General features: G+C 43.0%; 1 protein-coding gene across 50 annotated transcripts in view; it reads left to right on the top strand.

The window, feature by feature from the left end:
• The window catches only part of CLIP1 (CAP-Gly domain containing linker protein 1), a 139,788-nt gene that overhangs the window by 27,272 nt on the left and 86,938 nt on the right, over positions 1-25,578 (top strand). For all 50 annotated transcript variants that reach the window (XM_035257960.3, XM_054239022.2, XM_035257953.3 and 47 more), the window contains 4 exons: positions 3,938-4,126; positions 4,943-5,514; positions 19,583-19,707; positions 22,982-23,204. In XM_035257960.3, the coding sequence (XP_035113851.1) occupies positions 4,042-4,126; positions 4,943-5,514; positions 19,583-19,707; positions 22,982-23,204 (1,005 nt within the window). In that variant the 5' untranslated portion in view covers positions 3,938-4,041. The remainder of the gene's footprint in view (positions 1-3,937; positions 4,127-4,942; positions 5,515-19,582; positions 19,708-22,981; positions 23,205-25,578) is intronic.

Raw genomic sequence — 25,578 nt, 5'->3', positions numbered from 1 at the left:
GGTTTCATCTCGTTGGCCAGGCTGGTCTTGAACTCCTGACCTCAGGTGATCTGCCCACCTCGGCCTCCCAAAGTGCTGAGATTACAGGCTTGAGCCACCATGCCCGGCCAAGGAATTAATCAGTTTCAATGTGACATTCACTGACCTTGAAACATTATACAGGGATATTGCTTCTTGGTCATTACATGTTGTGGGCACCATAACAAAGACTTTGATCTTTTGTTTTTCATTGAATTGATTTTTTGAAGCAAACCTGACATGCCAGTCATTAATAATGCATGAAAAAGAAACTATAAATTGGAAGATTAAAAAAACCAACATTGGTGGTATTGCTGCTGATTCTTTTGTTGATACAGACTAGATTTTTCTCCTTCTTTAAATCTTTTTTTTTTTTTTTTTTTTTTTTAAAGATGGGGTTTCACCATGTTGGTGAGGCTGGTCTTGAACTCCTGACCTGATCTGCCCGCCTTGGCCTCCAAAGTGTTTGGATTACAGGCGTGAGCCACCACGCCCGGCCCCTTCTTTAAATATTGATCATAGTTCTCTACATTAGATTCAAGGAACACAGATGGACCGACAACCAGAGGCATGAGGACTGGTGGATAGCAGAGTCCTAGACAGAGTTTAGGATTAGGCTTTGGTTTGCAATAACCACATGCTTCTGTGTTTTAGGCTGAGGCTTGCAGATGGTCAGATTTTTGTGAGTTTATGATCCTGAGCTGCAAGATTTGAAAGCTCCCTAGTTACGTATTGTGGTTATTTTCAAAATTTCTCTTTAGGGAGTGCTTGACCTGAGCCCAACAGTTCCCTGTTTTGCCCGAGTGAAATAGTTTAAGGAGCATTTTGTTTTTTCATTTTGTCACCATAAAAGGTTTTCCAGGACACTGTGCCTGCTCCATCTGTTCTCTGTCAGTTCTACCTGGCCCTTGTCACTCTATGATGTTGGCCCAGGGTGAAGAGTTGGGAAGGCCCCAGGAGTTTCTACACTTAAGACTGTCCCCATCCTCAAATGTTATGGGCATAGGCATGGCCTTTCTTGGTCAAGTCCAAAGGAGACTTGGCCAATCCCTTCTGTCTCTTTAAGGCAGCAGCAGGAACAAATAACTCTGCTTGAAATTTGCAGGCTGTGGGATGAGAGTGACAGCAAAGCAGATAGATTGAAACCTGACTCTGAATCAGAATGACTACTGCCTTAGCAGGGACTCCTACCCGGACCCGTCTTTCCCTCATCACTGATGGCAGTGGTGATAGCAGTGAGGAACATGGGAGTTTTATATTCATAATCAGGATAGTGACTTCTGTCTTCAGGTAAATGCCAGTTCTTTGTCTGTCAGAATCTTTATTTATTTTTTGAGACATAGTCATGCTCTGTCTGCCAGGCAGGGGTGCAGTACGTGATCTTGACTTACTGCAGCCTTTGCCTCCTGGGTTCAACCAATTCTGCCTCAGCCACCCGAGTAGCTGGGATTACAGGTGCATGCCACCATGCCCAATCTTAACCTCTGTTTTCACATGGCCTTCTCTTCTATGTGTTCTCGTCTTCTCTTTTTTCTTTTTTGAGACAGTGTCTCGCTCAGTTGCCCAGGCTGGAGTATAGTGGTGGGATCTTGGCTTGCTACAACCTTCACCTTCTGGGATCAAGAGATTCTTGTGCCTTAGCCTCCTGAATAGCTGGGACTACAGAAGGCACATTCCACCACGCCTGGCTAATTTTTTTATTTTTAGTAGAGATGAGGTTTTGCCACGTTTGCCAGGCTGTTCTTGAACTCCTAACCTCAAGTGATCTGCCCACCTCGCCTTCCAAAGTACTGGGATTATAGGTGAGAGCCACCACACCTGGGTCTGTTTTCTTCTTATAGGGATACTTTTTTTTTTTTTTGAGATGGAGTTTCGCTGTTGTTATCCAGACTGGAGTGCAATGGCGCGATCTCAGCTCACCGCAACCTCTGCCTTCTGAGTTCAAGCAATTCTCCTGCCTCAGCCTCCCGAGTAGCTGGAACTACAGGCGCACACCACCATGCCCAGCTAATTTTTGTATTTATAGTAGAGAAGGGGTTTCACCTGGTTGACCAGGATGGTCTCGATCTCTTGATCTCGTGATCCACCCTCCTCAGCCTCCCAAAGTGCTGGGATTATAGGTGTGAGCTACTGCACCCAGCCATAGGGACACTTTTCATTGGGTTTTGGGCCTACCAAGGTAATGGTAGGCCTTATCTCAAGATTCTTAATTAAATCTGCAAAGATGCTTTTTCCAAATAAGGTCACATTCACAAGTGCTAGGTGGCCATGTCTTTGGGGGAGGGCACTGTTCCATATGTTGCAGCGGCCTTCAGGTACCTTTGTCATCCTTAGCCAGATTCTTTGCCAGTGCCTGGTGTTGGCTGTGAGGGACACAGGGTGAGAATGTGAGGTTTGTGTTTCATCATCCAAGCTCTGCTTGTAGAGAAAAATGCAGAACAGCCATTTGACAGAGAGTCATTAAATGGTAGCATTTTTCTCTTTGAATTGTTCTGTTTTTAGATATTATATCTGAAAATATTTTTCTATATTCTGAAACCCAAAGATTTTCTTCAACACACTTTATTTTTTTATTTTTTTAAAGATGAGGGTTCACCATGATGGCCAGGCTAGTCTTAAACTCCTGACCTCAGGTGATCCACCCACCTCAGCCTCCCAAAGTGCTAGGATACAGGTGTGAGCCACCGCACCCAGCTCTCAACTCACTTTATATGGAGGTGAAGGGAATATGACAGGATACTATTTTAACCTTAGTCCAAAAGTCATAGATTCATATCTGCTCTTGAGTAAACCAGCAATATATTGTGTTTTTCTAGATAGAACTTCCCTCATCACTTCCCAGATAGGGCTTTTTCTTACCAGGTTTTAATCTTCCTGTAGTTTAACATATATATAGTTTTATACTGTAAATTGAATAATTCTGTAGATTTAAAAATATAACTAATACAACCTTGTTATAGTAAAACTTCAGCAATATAGAAATGAAAGTAAAAACTAAAAGCTTCCGTTTCCCCCCACATTGTTTGGTGCAGATTTTTCTGAACCCTCTTTTATGGATTGTGTGGGTTTTTGTACTGAGCTAAGAATATTACATTTATAAAACAAAGCAAATATTTTGTGTGTCTTTTTTTTTTTTTGAGATGGAGTTTCGCTCTTGTTACCCAGGCTGGAGTGCAATGGCGCGATCTCGGCTCACCGCAACCTCCGCCTCCTGGGTTCAGGCAATTCTCCTGCCTCAGCCTCCTGAATAGCTGGGATTACAGGCACACGCCACCATGCCCAGCTAATTTTTTGTATTTTTAGTAGAGACGGGGTTTCACCATGTTGACCAGGATGGTCTCGATCTGTTGACCTCGTGATCCACCCGCCTCGGCCTCCCAAAGTGCTGGGATTACAGGCGTGAGCCACCACGCCCGACCATATTTTATGTGTCTTAACTGCTTGTTTTTGTGTTTTTTGTTTGTTTCTTTTGAGTCAGGGTCTTGCTCTGTTGCCCAGGCTGGAGTATAGTGGTGTGATCATGGCTCACTGCAGCCTCAAACTCCTGGGCTCATGAAATCCTTCTGTCTCAGCCTCCTGGCTAATTAAAAAAATTTTTTTTGTAGAGGCAGGGTCTTGCTATGTTGATCAGGCTGGTCTCCAACTCCTGGCCTCAAGCCTTAGCCTCTCAAGGGCTGAGATTACAGGTGTGAGGAGTGGGTCATGGCACCCAGCTAACTGCTTCTCTTGAGAATAGTATATTGTCTTTAAAACCATTTCAGCAGCATTTTCATGTTTGTAATAACCAGAGTCTTCTAGGTTCCTAGGTTTAGTGTGGAGATGGATATTGTCAAATAAAAGGAAAGCTTTAATCCGTGAAAGTTACCTGTTGTTCCTGCTTTCTCCTATAGATTATAAAATCTTTTTTTTCTCTTTGCAGATTTAATCCAGAGACTGACTACTATAGCACCTACAGTTGTATCAATGACTGGTGAAAGATAGTGGCAACAGGTAAAGGAGAAGCAGCTCTGACATTGAAAGAAAATGAGTATGCTGAAGCCAAGTGGGCTTAAGGCCCCCACCAAGATCCTGAAGCCTGGAAGCACAGCTCTGAAGACACCTACGGCTGGTAATACTTTATGCATTTCCTTTATGGAAAATAAATTATCCTATATGGATACTTCAATTTGATTTTTAATTTTAAAACATTACTTTAGATGCATTCATAGTCTTGAAAATATTTGAAAGAATTTTTTTTTTTTTTTTTGAAATGGAGTCTCGCTCTGTCACCCAGGCTGGAATACAATTATGAATATAGGCCTGGAAAAATGACTGATTTTATTTTATTTTTTTTGTTTTAACTTTTTCTAATCTTAATTGCAAGTAAAGGAATAAACCTCCACCACCAGCTCACTGAGTTTAGCAGCATTGAAAATGGTGGTGAAGGATCAAGTATTCTTGGCCTCCTAGTTTAAAACAAAACAACACAAAACAAACAAAAACACTTGGGTTAGGCACGGTGGTTCACAACTGTAATCCCAGCACTTTGGGAGGCCAAGGCAGGCGGATCACCTGAGGTCAGGAGTTCGAGAACAGCCTGGCCAACGTGGTGAGACTCCCGTCTCTACTAAAAATACAAAAACTAGCCAGGTATGGTGGTGCACATCTGTAATCCCACCTCTTTGGGAGGCTGAGACATTAGAATCACTTGTACCTGGGAGGTGGAGGTTACGGTGAGCCGAGCTCATACCACTGCACTCCAGCCTGGGTGACAGAGCGAGACTCTGTCTCAAGAAACAAAAAACAACACTTAAGACTAGAACACCTCTCTAAGAGTTGTAGGCTACTCCTGTGGGCTGTTGGCTTTCTCTAGTTTTTCTTTAAGTTAGAGGTTGTCTGTTTGAATATTAAATCGAATCTCTTCTTATCTTTCTTCTGTTTTTAGTCGTAGTTCCAGTAGAAAAAACAATATCCAGTGAAAAAGCATCAAGCACACCATCATCTGAGACTCAAGAGGAGTTTGTGGATGACTTTCGAGTTGGGGAGCGAGTTTGGGTGAATGGAAATAAGCCTGGATTTATCCAGTTTCTTGGAGAAACCCAGTTTGCACCAGGCCAGTGGGCTGGAATTGTTTTAGATGAACCCATAGGCAAGAATGATGGTTCAGTGGCCGGAGTTCGGTATTTTCAGTGTGAACCTTTAAAGGGCATATTTACCCGACCTTCAAAGTTAACAAGGAAGGTGCAAGCAGAAGATGAATCTAATGGCTTGCAGACAACTTCCGCTTCCCGAGCTACTTCACCTCTGTCCACTTCTGCAGCCAGCATGGTGTCTTCCTTCCCGGCCACCCCATCAAACATCCCTCAAAAACCATCACAGCCAGCAGCAAAGGAACCTTCAGCTACGCCTCCAATTAGCAACCTTACAAAAACTGCCAGCGAATCTATCTCCAACCTTTCAGAGGCTGGCTCAATTAAGAAAGGAGAAAGAGAGCTCAAAATTGGAGACAGAGTATTGGTGAGTAGAGAAATGTTCTTGCTGGGCACCGTGGCTCATGCCTGTAATCCCAACACTCTGGGAGGCTAAGGTGGGTGGATCACGAGGTCAGGAGTTCAAGACCAGCCTGGCCAACATGGTGAAACCCTGTCTCTACTAAAAATACAAAAATTATCTGGGCATGGTGGCGTATGCCTGTAATCTCAGTAACTTGGGAGGCTGAGGCAGGAGGATTGCTTGAACTGGGACCCAGGAGGCAGAGGTTGCAGTGGGCTAAGATTGTGCCACTGCACTCCAACCTGGGTTACAGAGCAAGACTCCGTCTCAAAAAAAAAAAAAAAAAAAAAAAAAGAGAGAGAAACATTCTGAGGTCATTTTGTTGAATTGAGATATAATTACCAGTGAGTGGTTGAAATATACACATGGGGCCGAACGCAGTGGCTCACACCTGTAATCCCAGTACTTTGGGGGGCTAGCCGGGTGGATCACAAGGTCAAGAGTTCAAGACCAGCCTGGCCAAAATGGCGAAACTCTGTCTCTACTAAAAATACAAAAAAATTAGCCCGATGTAGTGGCGGGTGCCTGTAATCCCAGCTACTCAGGAGCCCGAGGCAGAGAATTACTTGAACCTGGAAGGTGGAGGTTGCAGTGAGCTGAGATCATGCCACCACATACCAGCCTGGGAGACAGAGCAAGACTATATCTCAAAAAAAAAAAAAAAAAATAGTCTGGGCAAAGTAGCTCACGCCTGTAATTCCAGCACTTTGGAAGGCTGAGGTGAGCAGATCACCTGAGATTGAGAGTTGAAGACCAACCTGACCAACATAGTGAAACCCCATCTCTACTAAAAATACAAAATTGCCAGGTGTGGTGGCACATGCCTGTAATCCCAGCTACTCAGGAGGCTGAGACAGGAATCACTTGAACCCGGGAGGCAGAGAGATTGCTGTAAGCCAAGATCATGCCATTGCACTCCAGCCTGGGGAACAAGAGCAAGACTCTGTCCAAAAAAATAAAATAAAATGAAATAAAATAATTAGATGGATATGGTGTCACATGCCTATGCCTATAGTCCCAGCTACTCAAGAGGTTGAGCCTGAGAGATGGAAGCTGCAGGGAACTATGATTATGCCACAGCTCTCCAGCAAGATCCTGTCTCAAAAAAAAAAAAAAAAAAGGACTTTTATTGATAAAATAAGCTCAGAAGTGAACTTAGATGTGTTTATAAAAATTTGACTTTTTTTTTCCCTTCTGGTTTTTAATTTTTGGCTTAATGAAATTATGTGGGTGTGTATAAGAGCCTACTACTTTAAATGTCTTGGAAAACTCAAGGTGTCAGAGGATGTTACTTAAGAATTTCCCGACCAAGGCCAGGCACAGTGGCTCATGCCTGTAATCCTAGCAGTTTGGGAAGCTGAGGCAGGCAGATTACCTAAGGTCAGGAGTTCAAGACCAGCCTGGCCAACATGATGAAACCCTGTCTCTACTAAAAATGCAAAAATTAGCTGGGCGTGGTGGTACACACCTATAATCTTACCTACTTGTGAGGCTGAGGCAGGAGAATTGCTTGAACTTGGGAGGCAGAAGTTGCAGTAAGCCGAGATCTCGCCACTGCACTCTATCCACTTTGAGAGCGAGACACTGTCTCAAAAAAAAAAAAAAAGTTTCTGGGCCTTTCAGATGGTCAGGTTTAATTTCGGAAGAGGAAGGAAATGTACAGTAGGTTTGACTAATAAGTGGAAATGCAAGGTGTAAGGTCTACGTGCTCAACATTCTAGAACCTCTGAATTTAGTGATTTTTTTTTTAAAGGGAGCCATGTAGCATAGTGCTAAGAACACAAGCTGAGTCTATTTTTGTGAGATTTGTCTATAACATGTAGATTTGAAACAAACACATAGTGGGTTCTTATTGTATATGGGCCATTTTTCTAATACACTTTTGTAGATTGTAGTTGTAGATTTGGGGCATTTGTATGGAAGGAAATACAGGTCTTAATTTCAAACACTAAATTAAGACCTATTTTGGCTTTGTGAACACAGTAAGATGTTTAACAACTTAGTTTCCTAACCTCTATAAGTGAGGCTAAAATTCTGCATTTTGACTATATTTGATATTTCCAGGATGTGATGTCACGTTCTTGAACAAAATGACTGACACTCAGCTGTTCTGTTTCAACATGGTTGTTTCCATGCCTTGGACCGCATGTTCTGTGCTGAATTTTTAGCTCATGACCATGTATGAGGAAGTGACTGTCAGCTTTTTATATTTGAACTGACAAGCTTCATCTTTCTGTGAGCTACTCCCAGGGCCCTTATACTAAGAATCTTACAGCAGATTTTTCTTGTTCTCAACACTTTTCTACAGGTCATTTTGATGCTATGAAAGGGGAAAAATATCTTCCTGAGAATTAAAAAATATATATTCATTTACAAGGTTTATTTTGCTTGTGTTTGAACCTTAAATAACTGTAATTTATCCGCGATGTGCTTTTTTTTTATGTCTGTCTGCATTTGTTGAACACTACTTTTGTGAGATTCGTCTATAACATGTAGATTTGAAACAAACACATAGTGGGTCCTTATTGTATATGGGCCATTTTTCTAATACACTTTTGTAGATTGTAGTTGTAGATTTGGGGCATTTGTATGGAAGGAAATACAGGTGTTAATTTAAAACACTAAGCTGCTGTTGGTGTTACACTGTTTGGATGTACTGTACCTAATTTAATCATATGCATGTAGCTTGTACCCATTTTTTTCCTAGAAATTTGAGTCAAGGGATATAAATAATTTAAAATCATTAGTAGGTATTGCCAAATTGCAATCTGAAAAGCCTTTATTTTTGTTTCTACAAACAGTATACAAGTATGTCCTTCCTGATGATTTTTTTTTTTGAGATGGAGTCTCTCTCTGTCACCAGGCTGGAGTACAGTGGCGAGATCTTGGCTCACTGCAACCTCTGCCTCCCAGGTTCAAGCAATTGGCCTGCCTCAGCCTCCCAAGTAGCTGGGACTACAGCTGCATGCCACCATGCCCAGCTAATTTTTGTATTTTTAGTAGAAATGGGGTTTTACATGTTGGCCAGGATGGTCTTAATCTCTTGACCTTGTGATCCGCCTGCCTCGGCCTCCCAAAGTGCTGGGATTACAGGACAGGCATGAGCCACCGAGCCCAGCCTTTTTTTTTTTCTTTTTCCAGTTTTACTGGTGCTTTTTTTCCACCTTGTTAAGTTAGTTAAAACTCTTTTTTTTAGATTCATTTACCATATTAACTTTTTTTTTTGAGATGGAGTCTGCTCTGTCCCCCAGGCTGGAGTATGGTGGCACAATCTTGGCTCACTGCAACATCTGCCTCCCTGCAACCCCTGCCTCCCAGGTTCAAGTGATTCTCGTGCCTCAACCTCTGGAGTGGCTGGGACTACAGGCACATGCCATCGCACCCAGTTAATTCTTTGTATTTTTAGCAGAGATGGAATTTCGAAATGTTGCCAAGGCTGATCTTGAACTCCTGAGCTCAGGCAGTCCACCCACCTCTGCCTCCCAAAGTGCTAGGATTACAGGCGTGAGCCACCCTGCCTGGCCCATATTAGCTTTTTTAATTAAAATTTTTTTATTGCCATAGGTGTTATTGGGAACAGGTGGTATTTGCTTAATCTCTTGAAATCCCTTTGCCTTGATTGATGATGGAGTAGTTAGTGGCATGATTTGCTCTTTTGTACGGTCCACAATTGTGAAGACTCTAGATAGTCACATTATGTTAAAAGCCCCTTTTGCCTGAATCTTGAGATCTTTTCTAGTGCAATGGATTTTACTTAGTTTAATTCCTTTGTAATGAGGTTTGCTGCAGATTTGAATAATTTTTTTTCTGATTTTAGTTTTAGGTTTTTTTAAAATCAAGATGGAGTCTTGCTCTGTCACCCAGGCTGGAGTACAGGGGCATGATCTCAGCTCACTGCAGCCTCTGCCCTGTGAGTTCAAGTGATTCTCCTGCCTCAGTCTCCCAAGTAGCGTAGCTGGTGCCCACCACCACACTTGGCTAATTTTTGTGGGGTTTTTTTTTTTTTTTTTTTTGATACAGAGTTTTGCTCTTATTGCCTAGGCTGGAGTGCAATGGCACAATCTTGGCTCATGGCAATTTCCAATTCCCAGGTTCAAGCAATTCTCCTGCCTCGGCCTCCCCAGTATCTGGGATTAGAGGTGCAGGCTACCATGCCTGTCTAATTTTTTCATTTTTTTAGTAGAGATGGGGTTTCACCATATTGGCCAGGCTGGTTTTGAACTCCTGACTTCATGATCTGCCCGCCTCGGCCTCCTAAAGGGCTGGGATTACAGGCAGGAGCCAACTCGCCTGGCTTGTATTATTGTTATTCTTTTTAGTAGAGACGGGTTTTCACCATGTTGGCCAGTCTGTTCTTGAACTTCTGACCTCAAGTGATCCACCCACTTCGACCTCCCAAAGTACTGGGATTACAGGTGTGAGCCACCGTGCCTGGCCAAGTTTATTTTTTAATTTTCAATTTCCTGAAGTTCTAACCTTCACCCAGTATAACCTTTCAGGATTGTCCATGAGGGAAATACTGGGCACCTCATGCTGCTGCAGAGAAACTGTGTTTGGCAGCTTTATCCTGTTTGTGCACAGCAGGCTCAGTGGGGTCACATTTTAGCAGATCATTGTTGGCAGTGCTCTTTCTGCTCCTCGTTTTCAGTTGTGAGAGGGTTCCCGGATTTCCTTTTGAGGTTTAGAAACACAGGAAACCATCCATCTGCCTGTCAGATCCCATGCCTCTGGTCTTGCTGTCCGTCCTCCTCGCCCCCATCCTGTAGCCCTGACTGCTTCGGGTCAGGCCATCATCATCTTTACCTGAATTTTCGGGATGCTAACTGTGCCTCTTGTCTTGTCTCTCCTCACTTCTATTCTTTGCCCAATTCAGAGAGACTCAATTAAAATGCCAATTTGGTGATACTATTCCTTTGCCTAAAATCCTTTTAGTAGTGGCCAGTCTGCCTACAATGTTGGCTTTGATTTTCACGATGTTTGGAGTGTTCTCTATGGTGCTCAGTGATTGGGGAGTGGTTTGTTTTTGCAAACCTGAGCCAGTATCTTAACCCCAGAGGTACCAGATTTGGTGTCTGTCTAGCCTTGAGAACTTTTTTTTTTTTAATTTTTCTAAAGATGGGGTTTCACCATGATGGCCAGGCTGGTCTTGAACTCCTGACCTCAGGTGATCCACCCACCTCGGCCTCCCAAAGTGCTAGGATTACAGGCATGAACCACCGTGCCCCGCTAGCCTTGAGAACTTTGTATAGGCTCTTGGGGCTGGGAGTTTGGAGCTTTTCTGTGTTGAGCCCATGCCACTGTGTTGGAACTTGGGGAGAGGGATGTTTGACCACACCAGGCCTGAGGACTGAGTGCCAGTGTTGTCTTATTACTGGATCACATTGCCTAACTTTTGACAACTTTATTGTCCCTATGAGTTCTCTAAGCATAATAACAAAAATATCTTGAGCCTGACACGCTTGGTAGCTTATGATCTTTTGTAGATTTCAAAAGCAAACTTTGCTAGTATTTTGGTCAAGTGGGTACCATATACAAGGCTGCCTCTGGTGAGTAAATATTCTTTATTTTATCAACTCCAGGGATAGAAGAGGTGAACTTTTTTTTTTTTTTTTTTTTTTGAGACAGAGTCTTGCTCTGTTGCCTAGGCTGGAATGCAGTGGCACAATCTCGGCTCACTGCAACCTCTGCCTTCCAGGTTTAAGTGATTCTTCTGTCTCAGCCTCCTGTGTAGCCGGGATTACAGGCATGTGCCATCACAACCAGCTAATTTTTGTATTTTTAGTAGAGATGGGATTTCACCATGTTGACCAGACTGGTCTTAAACTCCTGACCTCAAGTGATCTGCCCTCAGCCTCCCAAAGTGCTGGGATCACAGGTATGAGCCTCCGTGCCTGGCAGAAGTGAATTTTTTTGTTTGTTTTCTTTAGTTTTTTTTTTGTGTGTGTGTATGTGAAAATGTTAAGCCATTTTATTGTTCTGTAAAAGAACCATCATCTGGGTCAAAAATGAATTCTATAAATCAAAGAATATTCTACACCTTGGAAAAGAAAATCAGCAGTAACATTCTCACTGAACATTGCAAATTACATTTTTCTTCATAAAGGTACATACTATTCTGCACTTTTCCACCAAAAGCAGTGGTGTGTTATGCTTGCTACATAAAAAAAGTTATATCCTGTGGCAGGAAAAACCCTTTTCTCTTTCACTTTTACTGAACAACTGGAGAAAATGTTGAAGTCTGTATAAAGTTGTCTATAAGCTGGAAAGTGAACTTGTTCAATCTCCATTTACATTTTAGTACATTTTTTGATAATTGTCACTTTTTTTTTTTTTTTTGAGACAGAGTTTCGCTCTTGTTACTCAGGCTGGAGGAGTGCAATGGCACGATCTCGGCTCACGGCAACCTCTGCCTCCTGGGTTCAGGCAATTCTCCTGCCTCAGCCTCCTGAGTAGTTGGGATTACAGGCACACGCCACCATGCCCAGCTAATTTTTTGTATTTTTAGTAGAGACGGGGTTTCACCATGTTGACCAGGATGGTCTCGATCTCTTGACCTCGTGATCCACCCGCCTTGGCCTCCCAAAGTGCTGGGATTACAGGCGTGAGCCAGACAATTGTCACATTTTAAATAAAAGTAAGAAAATGCATATAGCACTAAAGAGTGTTTCATCAAATGCTTAAGGGATTAAAAAATATGGAACAGAGTCTTTAGGTTTTTGAACAGTTAAAAATATTTTTTAATGGAATATTTTTGGGACCCAGGGAATATATTTGCCTAAACTGCCTATTTCAAAAACGATTATTATAGTTTTTTTTGCTTTTTTGTTTCATTGGTATGTTCAGGAGTTTGGGCCAAGAATGTCTTCAACACTGGTTAGAGAAGTGTGTATGGAGTTTTTCAGCCACCACTGCGATGCAGCTTTAAAACATTTCCTTCACCCTAAAAGTTCCCTTATACCCTTTAGCAGTCACTTTTCCACTCCCACCATCAGCCCCAGGCAATCCGTGGTCTGCTTGCTGCTCAGTCTGCCCTTTCTGTACACTTCTGTCCATCTAATCATGGAACATGCATTTCCTTGTGTCTGATGACATCATAGTGTAGTATATGTCAGTATTTCATCATTGTTGCATATATTTCATATTATGGACCCACCATATGTTATTTATCAATTCGCCTATTTAGGTATTTTTAAATTTTTAAAAATTAATTAATTAATTTTTTTAAGATGGGGTTTCACCATGATGGCCAGGCTGGTCTTGAACTCCTGACCTCAGGTGATCCATCCACCTCGGCCTCCCAAAGTGCTAGGATTACAGGCGTGAGCCACCGCGCCCGGCCAATTTTTTAATTTTTTTGAGACATAGTTGTACTCTGTCACCCAGACTGTAATGCCGTGGTGTGATCTTGGCTCACTGCAACCTCTGCCTCCTGGGTTTAAACAATTCTTTTGCCTCAGCCTCCTGAGTAAGCTGGGACTATAGGCATGCACCAAGAGGCCAGGCTAATTTTTGTATTTTTTGTAGAGACAGGGTTTCGCCATGTTGCCCAGGCTGATCTCAAACTCCTGATCTCAAGTGATCTGCCTGCCTCAGCCTCCACAATTTCACCAGAAAGTGCGGAGATTACAGGCATGTGTTCGACCTATTTAGTTCAGTTTTTTTTTTTTTGAAATGGAGTTTCACTCTTGTTGCCCAGGCTGGAGTGCAGTGGCATGATCTCGGCTCACTTGCAACCTCTGCCTCCTGTGTTCAAGGGGTTCTCCTGCCTCAGCCTCCCAAGTAGCTGGGATTACAGGTATATGCTACTTCACTTGGCTAATTTTTTGTATTTTTAGTAGAGATGGGGGTTTCACCATGTTGGTCAGGCTGGTCTCAAACTCCCAACCTCAGGTAATCCACCCACCTCAGCCTCCCAAAGTGCTGGGGTTGCAAGTGTGAGCCACCAAGCTGGGGACCTCTCTATTTAGTTTTTTTTTTTTTTTTTTGAGGCAGAGTTGCTCTTGTTGCCCAGGCAGGAGTGCAATGCCATAGCACAATCTCTGCTCACTGCAACCTCCACTTCCTGGGCTCAAGTTATTCTCCTGCCTCAGCCTCCCGAGTAGCTGGAATAATAGGCATGCACCACCTTGACCAGCTAATTTTGTATTTATAGTAGAGATTTGGTTTCTCCGTGTTGGTCAGGCTGGTCTCAAATTCCCGACCTCAGGTGATCTGCCCAACTGGGCTTCTCAAAGTGCTGGGATTATAGGCGTGAGCCACCAACCCTGGTTCACCCTTAATTAGTTTTAATTTACATTTTTCTTAAGGGAATCTATGCTCATAGTTTAAAATGAATTTTTTGGTGTGTATAAGCTTATATTAAATCAGCAGTCTCACTCTTCAAGGTGACCAAGTTAACCATCCCCCTTTCCTGTGTCTTGGTATTCTTGGGGTCCTGGATCTTGTGGATCACTTGAGGTCAGGAGTATGAGACCAGCCTGGCCAACGTGGTGGGACCCCATCTATACTAAAAATATGAAAATTAGCTGGGTATAGTGGTGCATGCCTGTAGTCCCAGCTGCTTGGGAGGCTGAGGCAGGAAAATCTCTTGAACCCAGGAGGTGGACGTTGCAGTGAGTTGAGATCAAGCCACTGCACTCCAGCCTGGGCGACAGAGTGAGATTCCATCACAAAAAAAAAAAAAAAAAAAAAAAAAAAATGCCTGTGCTGGCTCTTTCATGTCACAGGCAATTAAATTTTACATTAGGGCTATGTTTGTATTTGGCAACTATCAGCTAGCCATATTTATTGTTCTTTGAGACAGTCTTTCCCAGGCTGGAGTGCAGTGGTGTGATCCTAGCTCACTGCAACCTCCACCTCCGGGGTTCAAGTGATTTCTGCCTCAGCTTCCCGAGTAGCTGGGATTACAGATGCTCCCCACCACATCTGGCTAATTTTTGTATTTTTAGTAGAGACAGTTTCACCATGTTGGCCAGGCTGGTCTCAAACTCCTGACCTCAAGTGATCCACCCGCCTCAGCCTCCCAAAGTGGTAGGACTGCAGACATGAGTCACCATGACCAACCCCCATGTTTACCTTTTAAAATAAGCTGTTTATCTTGGAATATGGTCGATAAGAAGCCACCTTACAAGACTGCTCACAGCCTGGCACAGTGGCGTGTGCCTGTAGTCCTAGCTTCTCAGAGGCTGAGGCTGGAGGATCACTTGAGCCCAGGAGTTCTGGGCTGTAGTGTGCTATGCCAATTGGGTGTCCACACTAAGTTTGGCATCGATATGGTGACTTCCCGGGAGTAGGAGACCACCAGGTTGCCTGAGTAGGGGTGAACTGGCCCAGGTTGGAAACGGAGCAGGTCAAAACTCCTGTGCTGATCATTAGTGGGATTGTGCCTGTGAATAGCCACTGCACTCCAGCCTGGGCAATGTAGTGAGACCCCGTCCCCCCCCACTGCAAAAAAACAAGACTGCTCACAAAATTCCTGTGAAACAACCCCTTATTACTGCTCTTTGGACATTTTATAGCTTTATGCACCAAGGCACTGAGAGATTAAATGGCTGGCTGAGAACTGGATAATGAATAGATGGGTGAGTCCAGAGAGGATTCTTTCTGTTTCCTGTTTGTAGACCCACTCTTTTTTTTTTAATTTTTTTTGTTTTTGTTTTTGTTTTTTGAGACGGAGTCTTGCTCTGTTGCCAGGCTGGAGTGCAGTGGCGCAATCTTGGCTCACTGCAACCTCCACCTCCTGGGTTCAAGTTGCCCAGGCTGGAGTGCAACCTCCACCTCCTGGATTGCTCACTGCAACCTCCACCTCCTGAGTAGCTGGGATTATAGGTTCGCGCCACCATGCCTGGCTAATTTTTGTAGTTTTAGTAGAGATGAGGTTTCAACTTGTTGGTCAGACTAGTATCAAACTCCCTGACCTTGTGATCTGACTGCCTTGGCCTCCCAAAGTGATGGGATTACAGGTGTGAGCCACTATGCCTGGCCGACCCACTCGGGGTTAATGATAAATTCATTAACCCAGAATTTATCAGTGTTTTTATTTTTTTTAAAGAGCTTACAGGAAGGGTATTTGTTTCTGTTCCCACAGCATTTTGTAGAAACCTCTAGATGCATTTAACACTTTTTACAGCAGTTTCTTGTCTGAATCTTCTTATCTCTCTCCCTAAATGGCCAACGCTGTATTCTGTTTATCTTTGTTTTTCAAGAATCCAAACAATCAAGAAATATATATTGAATAAATGAATGAGAACTTAAAAATCTGAGATTTGATAAAGCATAAAAATAGTAGCTAGGTTTTTTATTTTTAAGTTTTTTGTTTAAATTAATTCTGTTTTCAAAAGTGACTTTTACCACAGTGTTAGGAGTTATATGCCAACATTCTGAGAGTAAAGAGAATGAATTATGCTTGTTTGTGTTGCCATGGGAGTCTTTTAGTTTTTTGTGAGGTTTTGTATTTGTTTGTTTTTGAGACAGGGTCTCACTCTATTGTCAGGCTGGAGTGCAGTGTCATGATCACAGCTCACCTGCAGCCCGAGTAGCTGGGGTCACAGGCACATACCACCATGCCTGGCTAATTTTTAAATTTATGTAGAGATAGATGGTGTCTCATTGTGTTGCCCAGGCCAGTCTCAAACTCCTGGCCTCAAATAATCCTCCTGCCTTGGCCTCCCAAAATGTTGGGATTACGGCTATGAGCCACTGCACCTGGCCTTGATTTTTTGTTTCAATATTGAAAATATTTTTCTTTAATAACATAGATGTTTGTCCCTAGAACATAAATTTCTTAGATATTAGTTGATAATAGTGGCTTCTCTTTATTGTAAATGCATTATTTAACACTTGTATTTACTGTAAATGCATGCACTAAACTTTTCTGTATTGTCTGGAACACAGAAATAAAACCTAACTTTATTAAGTTATGTTTAAATGCTTAAACACTTTTTTTTAAATTGTAGAATGATTAAGTAGAAAAACATTTGATGATTTTAGGACTTCATGTGATTTTCTATCTCTGTAGAATAATTACTGATTTTTTACAGGGAAAGGGAAAATACATTCTCTATTATATGAGTTAAGAGTTCCATGTTTGGTGCAAAAAAAGTATAACAAAACTTTCTGTTCTAGGAACTAGTAGTCATCCATTTCAGACAAACTTTGTGACATGACTTTTTTTCAGGATACATGTATATTATCTGCATTTAGAGAAATTGTTACTAATTTGTTGTTTGTAGTTACTTTTTACAAAGCTGATCTAAATGAAACTTGTGGTTTGCTTGGAGAATTACTGCATATAGCCTGTTAGATGCCTCTTGGAAAAACAATTGTCATGACAGTAACTTAGACTCACCCCCAAAGAATTTAACAGATTATCTGAAGAGGTTGCATCATCTTTAACTAATGTGCTGTGTCTTGCTCACATGATGCTGGTTGGACTGCTGCTGGGAATGGTGTGGTGTGGGAGGAAGGAGAAAACAGGCCAACTTTATTTTCTTTTGACTCACTGCAGTAAGGCCAATTATATATAGGTGACTATTTGTGTGTTAGTACTGACAGGAGTACTAAAAGGTCAAATGTGTCATGTCTAGAACTAGTACTCTTTTGTTTTGTTTTGTTTTGAGACAAGGTCTGACTCTGTCACCCAGGCTGGAGTACGGTGGCACAATCTTGGCTTACTACAATCTCCACCTCCTGGGTTCAAGCAATTCTCGTGCCTCAGCCACCTGAGTAGCTGGGATTACAGGTGAGTGCCACCACATCCAGCTAATTTTTGTATTTTTTGTGGAGATGGAGTTTCACCATGTTGGCCAGGCTGCTCTCGAACTCTAGGCCTCAAGTGATCTGCCTGCCTTGGCCTCCCAAAATTGGGATTACAGACGTGAGCGACTGTGCCCAGCCTGGGAATGATTAATTTTAATAGTTGTGAAAAAACAGAGAGCCTCACTGTGGAAAATAGCAAGAGTCAATTATTATTAATTTTTGAAACATTTTCTTGTTTTGTCGCCCAGGCCGTACCACAGTGCCATGACTATGGCTTACTGCAGCCTTGGGGACTTGAACGATCCTCCCACCTCAGCCTCCCAAAGTGCTGGGATTATAGGTATGAACTACCATACTTGGCCAATTATTTTTTTAAGTACTTAAAGTTTTTTTTTTTTGAGACAAGAGTCTCGCTCTGTCACCCAGGCTAGAGTGCAGTGGCGTGATCTTGGCTCATTGCAACCTCTGCCTCCTGGGTTTAAGTGATTCTCGTGCCTCAGTCTCCTGAGTAGCTGGGACTACAGGCGTGAGCCACCACACTGGCTGATTTTTGTATTTTTATTAGAGACAGGGTTTTACCATGTTGGCCAGGCTGCTCTCAAATTCCTGACCTCAGGTGATTTACCCTCCTCAGCCTCCAAAAGTGCTGGGAGGCATAAACCGCGGTGCCCAGCCTATTTACTTTTTTAGTTTTTTGAGGTGGTGTCGCACTCTGTCGCCCAGGCTGCAGTTCAGTGTACAATTGCGGCTCACTGCAGCCTCAAACCCCTGGGCTCAAGCAATCCTCCCACCTCAGCTTCCTGAGTAGCTGGGACCACAGGCGCACACCACTATGATGCCTGGCTAATTTTATTTTTTTAAATTATTTGTACAGACAGTGTCTTCCTTATGTTGTCGAGGCTAGTCTTGAACTCCTGGGCTCAAGCAATCCTCCTGCCTGGGACTCTCAGTGTGCTGAGATTACAGGCATGAACCACTGTGCCCAGCCGCAAGTTTGTTTTGAAGCAGGAAAATTTTTGCTAGAAAAATAAAGGTCCAAGAGTGGTGGCTCACACCTATAATCCCAACACTTTGGGAAGCTGAGGTGGGCCGATCACTTGAGCCCAGAAGTTCAAGACCAGCCTGGGCAACATGGTGAAACCCCATCTCCACAAAAAATACAAAAAAAAATTAGCCTTTTTGGTGGTGTGTACCTATAATTTCAGCTACCTAGGAGGCCAAGGTGGAAAGATCCCCTGAGCCCAGGAGGTAAAGGTTGAAGTGAGCCATGATTGTGCCACTGCATTCTAGCCTGGACAACAGGGTGAGACCCTATCTAAAAAAAAAAAAAAAAAAAGAAAGAAAAAAAGATAAAGTATTTTATTTTTCTTCTTTTTTTTTAGACGGAGTTTCGCTCTTGTTACCCAGGCTGGAGTGCAATGGCGTGATCTTGGCTCACCGCAACCTCTGCCTCCTGGATTCAGGCAATTCTCCTGCCTCAACCTCCTGAGTAGCTGGGATTACAGGCATGCACCACCATGCCCAGCTAATTTTTTGTATTTTTAGTAGAGATGGGGTTTCACCATTTTGACCAGGATGGTCTCGATCTCTTGACCTCGTGATCCACCCACCTCGGCCTCCCAAAGTGCTGGGATTACAGGTTTGAGCCACCGCACCCGACCTAGATAAAGTATTTTCTAAGAAAAGGAATAATGGGCCGGATGCGGTGGCTCATGCCTGTAATCCCAGCACTTTGGGAGGCCAAGGTGGGCAGATTACAAGGTCAACAGATCAAGACTGGCCTGGCCAACACGGTGAAACCTCATCTCTACTAAAAATACAAAAATTATCTGGGCGTGGTGGTGGGTGCCTGTAGTCCCAGCTATTTGGGAGGTTGAGGTGGGAGAATCGTTTGAACCCAGGAGGCAGAGGTTGCTATGAGCCAGGATCTTTCCACTGCACTCCAACCTGGTGACAGTGAGACTCCGTCTCAAAAAAAAAAAAAAAGACAAAAAGAAAAGGAATAATGAGCTTGGTGGACGCCTTAATGACTACATATTAGATAGGCTGTCTCATTATTGCAATGTGTTAAGCATCAAATCACTCTGGTAATGTAAGTCAGCCAGGTAAGTTTCTTTGCCAGACTTCCTTCAAGAGAACTCTTAGAGTCAAAGAGAAGGTAGAGCAAAGAATGGTGAAAATGAAGGAATATAGTACCTAGTTAATAGTGGGAACCACAAATGATTAAGGTATAGAATTATGTTCATCTCTTTATTTTAACCTTCTCTTCTTCCAGGTTGGTGGCACTAAGGCTGGTGTAGTCCGGTTTCTTGGGGAGACCGACTTTGCCAAGGGGGAATGGTGTGGTGTGGAGTTAGACGAGCCTCTTGGGAAGAACGATGGTGCTGTTGCTGGAACGAGGTTTGTTTGGCATTGTGCAACATCTTGTCTCACTCTTGTATGTGACCATGCTCAAGCCAGTCTCACCAAGCATGTGTGTCATAACATGGAAAGATATGTTCGGAAGAGCGGCACGCTTATTTCCTGAGGCCTATCTGCTGGTTTTTTTTTTTCCTCCGCACTAGAATTGGGACTGTTCTTTTGACTCTCTCCTTAGTAATACATGTAGTGTATCTGAGTAGATTCTGAACAAGAATTCTGTTTATTTTTCAAAATACGAAATACTATGTTATCTGTCTGGCTTCTCTCACCGCCCACCTTTTTTTCTTCCTTTTTCTTTTTAGAGATGGAGTTTTGCTGTTGTTACCCAGACTGGAGTGCAATGGCACGATCTCGGCTCACCACAACCTCCGCCTTCTAGGTTCAAGCAATTCTCCTGCCTCAGCCTCCCGAGTAGTTGGGACTACAGGCGCGTACCACCATGCCCAGCTAATTTTTGTGTTTTTAGTAGAGACGGGGTTTCACCTTGTTGACCAGGATGGTCTCGATCTCTTGACCTCATGATCCACCCGCCTCGGCCTCCCAAAGTGCTGGGATTATAGGTGTGAGCCACCGCGCCCGGCCTTTTTTTCTTTTTTTTAGTAGAGATGGGGTTTCACCATTTTGGCCAGGCTGGTCTTGAACTCCTGACCTCAAGTGATCCACCCGCCTCAGCCTCCCAAAGTTCTGGGATTACAGGAGTGAGCCACCGTGCCTGGCCTTCTCTCCCTTTTGATAGGAGTTGCTCTCTGAAAGAGTACCTGTGCATCTGGGGTGGGGGTGGTGGTAGAAGTTAGTCACCTTTGTTAGTAAAAAGAACTGCAGAATGTGTCTTTATATCTGATGAGAATTCCATCCTGTGTCAGGAGAACAGACTGGCAAGCCGATCTCTTCCATTTTAAGGATAATCCCATTCTTTTTTTTGAGACAGGGTGTCCCTCTGTCGCCCGGGCTGGAGTGCAGTGGTGCCATCCCCACTCACTGCAACCTCCGCCCCCACTCACTGCAACCTCCGCCTCCTGGGTTCAAGCAATCCTCCTACCTCATCCTCACCAGTAGCTGGGACTAGAGGCATGCACCACTATGCCTGCCTAATTTTTGTATTTTTAGTAGAGATGGGGTGTTGCCTAGGTTGGTCTCAAGCTCCTGGATACAAGTGATCTGCCTGCCTCGGTCTCCCTAAGTGCTGGTATTACAGACATGAGCCACCATGCCCGGCCTGGATAACCCCATTCTTGCCTCCCAGACATAGGATGGGAGTACAGTAATGCACACAGATGCAGGAGGAATTTCCCACTCTTCTTTTCAAAATGTTTTGAAGGCACAGGCGTTGTCTATGATTCAGCATTATTAGTAGTATACAGGAGTATTAATGCATCACTTGTGTGGTAATTAACATTTTACTTATAAAACATAGACAAATTGGTTATAAGCAAATTAATTATAAAGAAAAGGGCTTAATCTACCACATACAGTAATTATGACTCATGTAGATAAAGATCTCTTGGAGGTCGGGCACAATGGCTAACACCTATAATCCGAGCACTTTGGGAGGCGGAGGCGAGTGGATTACGAGGTCAAGAGATTGAGACTATCCTGGTCAACATGGTGAAACCCCGGCTCTACTAAAAATACAAAAATTAGCTGGGCATGGTGGCACATGCCTGTAGTCCCAGCTATTTGGGAGGCTGAGGCAGGAGAATTGCTTGAACCCAGGAGGCAGAGGTTGCAGTGAGCCAAGATTGCGCCATTGCACTCCAGTCTGGGTAACAAGAGCGAAACTCTGTCTCAATAATAATAAAAAAAAAAAGATCTCTTGGAACTGCAATGATTATGAAGCCATCTTTTCTTAATATTAAAACATTATAATCCTTTAGAGTCATATTGTCCATGTCTAACCAAAAATAGCCGTTACTAGTTAATATTTCTCCATATTTACTTTTTTTTCTCCAGTGCCGTTTTTTTTTTTTTCTGGGTCTTCTCAATGCTATACTTGCAAAGTACCTTATCTTTTTTTTCATAGTTTTATTGAAACAAACATTAAAAATTTTCAGTGAACTGGCTGGGCGTGGTGGCTCACACCTGTAATCCTAGCACTTTGGGAGGCTGAAGCGGGTAGATCATGAGGTCAGGAGATTGAGACCATCCTGGCCAACATGAGGAAACCCCATCTCTGCTAAAAATACAAAAATTAACTGAGCGTGGTGGCACGTGCCTGTAATCCCATCTACTTGGGAGGCTGAGTTAGGAGATCCCTTGAACCAGGGAGTCAGAGGTTGCAGTGAGCCGAGTTTGCTCCACTGCACTCTAGCCTGGCGACAGACTGAGACTCCGTCTCAAAAAATAAAAATAAAAAATTTTCAATGAACATTTGTATTTCTTTTTTGACTAGATTTTTCCTGTATGTTTAATGAGTCATTTTGTATTTATATTTCTCTACAGTTGATTAAGTAGGGGTAGATTTCATTTTCTTTATTTTTAAAAATACGTATTTTTTACTAATTTTTGTTTCAATAGGTTTTTTGGGAACAGGTAGTGTTTGGTTACATGAATAAGTTCTTTAGTGGTGATATCTGAGATGTTGATGCACCCATCACTGGAGTTTTTTATTTGTTTGTTTTGAGACAGGCTCTTGCCCTGTCACCCAGGCTAGACTACAGTGGTGTGATCTTGAGTTACTGCAGCCTCAACTTCCCAGGCTCAAGTGATCCTTCTACACCACCACACCTGGCTAATTTTTGGTATTTTTTGTAGTGATGGGGTCTCTCTGTTTTGCCCTGGCTGGTCTTGAACTCCTGGGCTCAAGTGATCCCTTGTCTCGGTCTCCAAAATGCTGGGATTACAGGAGTGAGCCACTACATCTAACTCTTTATGTTTACTTTAATGGATCTGCCAAAGTTAGGTGCTTGTTTGATTTCTTTTCCCTTTGTTTGGTACAATTTTATTAAATGGACTTGCTCTATTGCTAAACTCCTCTGCTGTACATTTATCAGGTGGTGGAAATATTTATTTCCTTTATGTAGAACCTCAGCAATAGGTGAGTAATCCTGACTCTGTGTATCACCAGTGTGTGTTCTAAAACCATCATTGAGTTTTAGAACCATACTGCTACATGCTGGTATATAACCCCAGCTTAGTGGTAGAATTTTCAGGAATCCAGCCACAAGTTAGGAGCTGGGAGAGCCTTTTGTTTATAGTTATTATTTCTTGTCATTAAGTTGTTTTTTGTTACTGTTTTTATTGTTGTTCTCTAAAGGTATTTTCAGTGTCAACCCAAATATGGCTTGTTTGCTCCTGTCCACAAAGTTACCAAGATTGGCTTCCCTTCCACTACACCAGCCAAAGCCAAGGCCAATGCAGTGAGGCGAGTGATGGGGACCACACCCGCCAGCCTGAAGCGAAGCCCTTCTGCCTCTTCCCTCAGCTCCATGAGCTCAGTGGCCTCCTCTGTGAGCAGCAGGCCGAGTCGGACAGGACTAGTAAGCTCCCTTTCTTATTACCTGCCTCCACTTCCCAGGCATGACTATGGCCCGTGGGCAGTGCCCCTGCTTTGCTGCTTTGCTGCTTTGCTTGTCCTTGTGCTGAATGTTGCTTGCAGCTTTCTATGAAAGTCCTTGCCAAGTAAGTTTTGAAAAATGTAACTCCAGCAAGAATACATCTTTTGAAATCAGAAAGCATTTTTAATAGCCCTTTCCAGATTCTTAAAAGCTTAAAAATGCATCTGTTTTTGGTGAATCTGTGTAACTACTGCTTACTCTAACATAGGGGTCAAATTATTATTATTTTTTTCTTTTTTTGTGACCATTTTACTGTATTAATCTGTTTTCATAAGGGATTAAATTATTTTCTATGAGATTATTTTAGGACAAAATGATGGGAACACTGGAGAGATCCTTTTCTTCAAGTCCATAGATCTCTCTCTCTCTCTTTTCTTTTGAGTCAGGGTCTCACTGTTACCTCAACATGCCAGGCTCAAGCAATCCTCCTGCCTCAGCCTCCCTGGTAGTTGGGACTGCTGGTACATATCACCATGTCTGGCTAATTGTTCTTTTTTTTTTTGAGACGGAGTTTCGCTCCTGTTGCCCAGCCTGGAGTGCAATAGTGCAATCTAGGCTCTCCGCAACCTCTGCCTCCCAGGTTCAAGTGATTGTCCTGCCTCAGCCTCTCAAGTAGCTGGGACTATAGGCATGTTTTTTGTATTTTTAGTAGAGGTGGGGTTTCTCCATGTTGGTCAGACTGGTTCCAAACTCCCGACCTCAGATGATCTGCCCATCTTGGCCTCTCAAAGTGCTGGGATTACAGGCATGAGCCACAGCACCCAGCCTAATTTTTTTTTTTCTTTATAGAGAGAGGGTTTCACTATGTTGCCCAGGCTGGTCTCAAAATTTTAGGCTTAAGTGATCCTCCTGCCTTGGACTTCCAAAGTGTTGGGATTACAAGCCTGAGCCCCCACTCCCAGCCTGTTTTTCTCTTTGACTTCAAATAATTTTAGGAACTGAAGTGTTCTGAGAAAAGGTGTGTTTGTAGGATTTTAATATTATATTAATACAACCTAACCTACTGGAACCAGTTAGTGTGTGGAGTGTCCCTGACTTGAACCAGAGGACACTAAAGGGAACTTTCGGAGCTGGAAGAGGATACAGGGAAAGCCCTGTTTTGATTACTCTCTTCTTTTCATCTTCTTCTCCCGGTCCTTTTCCCTCTCTCCCTTTTTCTTGTTGAAAACAGTAAAAGTAGAATCACCAGTAATAAAATAGACAACACCTCATTCTGTTTGTTAATGTAGTATTTTATTAGGGTCAAAGCCCAGCCCTAATAAGTTTATTTCCTAGAAGTGGGACAAACACTGATTAAATTAGAAATGGCAGCCTCAGACTCTCCTCCAGACTGAGTTCAGGTCTCCTCTGTGTGTCGGGGAAGCACAGGCCACGAGCCAGGATGGTGTGTGGTGCCATGGGGAGGAGGGTGGTTAGCCCAAGGTCTGTTGGGGCCTGTTCTTCCATTGTCGTCAGGCAGAGAAGAGACAGGCACTGAAATCTTTACATGGGGCTGTGCTCCTCTGCCAGCCAGCTAGGCTTTCTGTGTTCAGGTACAATAAGCACTGCTCGGAGCATTTCTATTTGCATATGAAAAGAAAGCCTGTGTCTTCAACAGAAAAACTACTTTTATGAGAAAAGCATGACAAGAACAGTGAATTGAAGAACTCCAAACCCCCGAGTTGAGACAAAGCTTTTTAGATGTAGGTCAGAAACTCTGATACGTACATCTTTCCTCCTTTGCTATTTGAACAGTTCCATGGAAGGGTCTATTCTGGATTAGGAAATTTCTTGAGAATTTTTATTACCTTGTAATTGTGTCCATTTCTTTGGGAAATACCAAGTTCTCCTGGTTCCCACCAATTTCTCCTCTTAATTTTCAGACCAATTCTCATACCTCTTAGCTCACCTAATTCAGTGAAAATTGACAAAAGAGACATGAGTTTCTGTACCTTGTGAGACAGCTTAATTTTGTGTCTTTATGGTTTCTAAGCCAAAAGTCACCATATGACAAAGACATAATGTCATTTCAATTATTTTGCTCAGAAATGTATTTCTGTTTTGGAAAAACAAAAATTGAAAAAAAAAAAATTTTTTTTTTTTTTTTTGAGACAGATTCTCCCACTGTTGCCCAGGCTGTAGTGCAGTGGCATGATCTTGGTTCACTGCAATCTTTGCCTCCTGGGTTCAAGCAATTCTTCTACCTCAGCCTCCCAAGTAGCTGGGACTATAGGCGTGTACCACCACGCCCAGCTAATTTTGTTTTATTTTTATTAGAGATGGGGTTTCACCATGTTGGCCAGGATGGTCTCGATTT

Source organism: Callithrix jacchus, chromosome 9 (genome assembly GCF_049354715.1).
Source record: "Callithrix jacchus isolate 240 chromosome 9, calJac240_pri, whole genome shotgun sequence".
Classification (NCBI taxonomy): Eukaryota; Metazoa; Chordata; class Mammalia; order Primates; family Cebidae; genus Callithrix; species Callithrix jacchus.
This window is presented reverse-complemented; position numbering and strand designations above follow the sequence as displayed.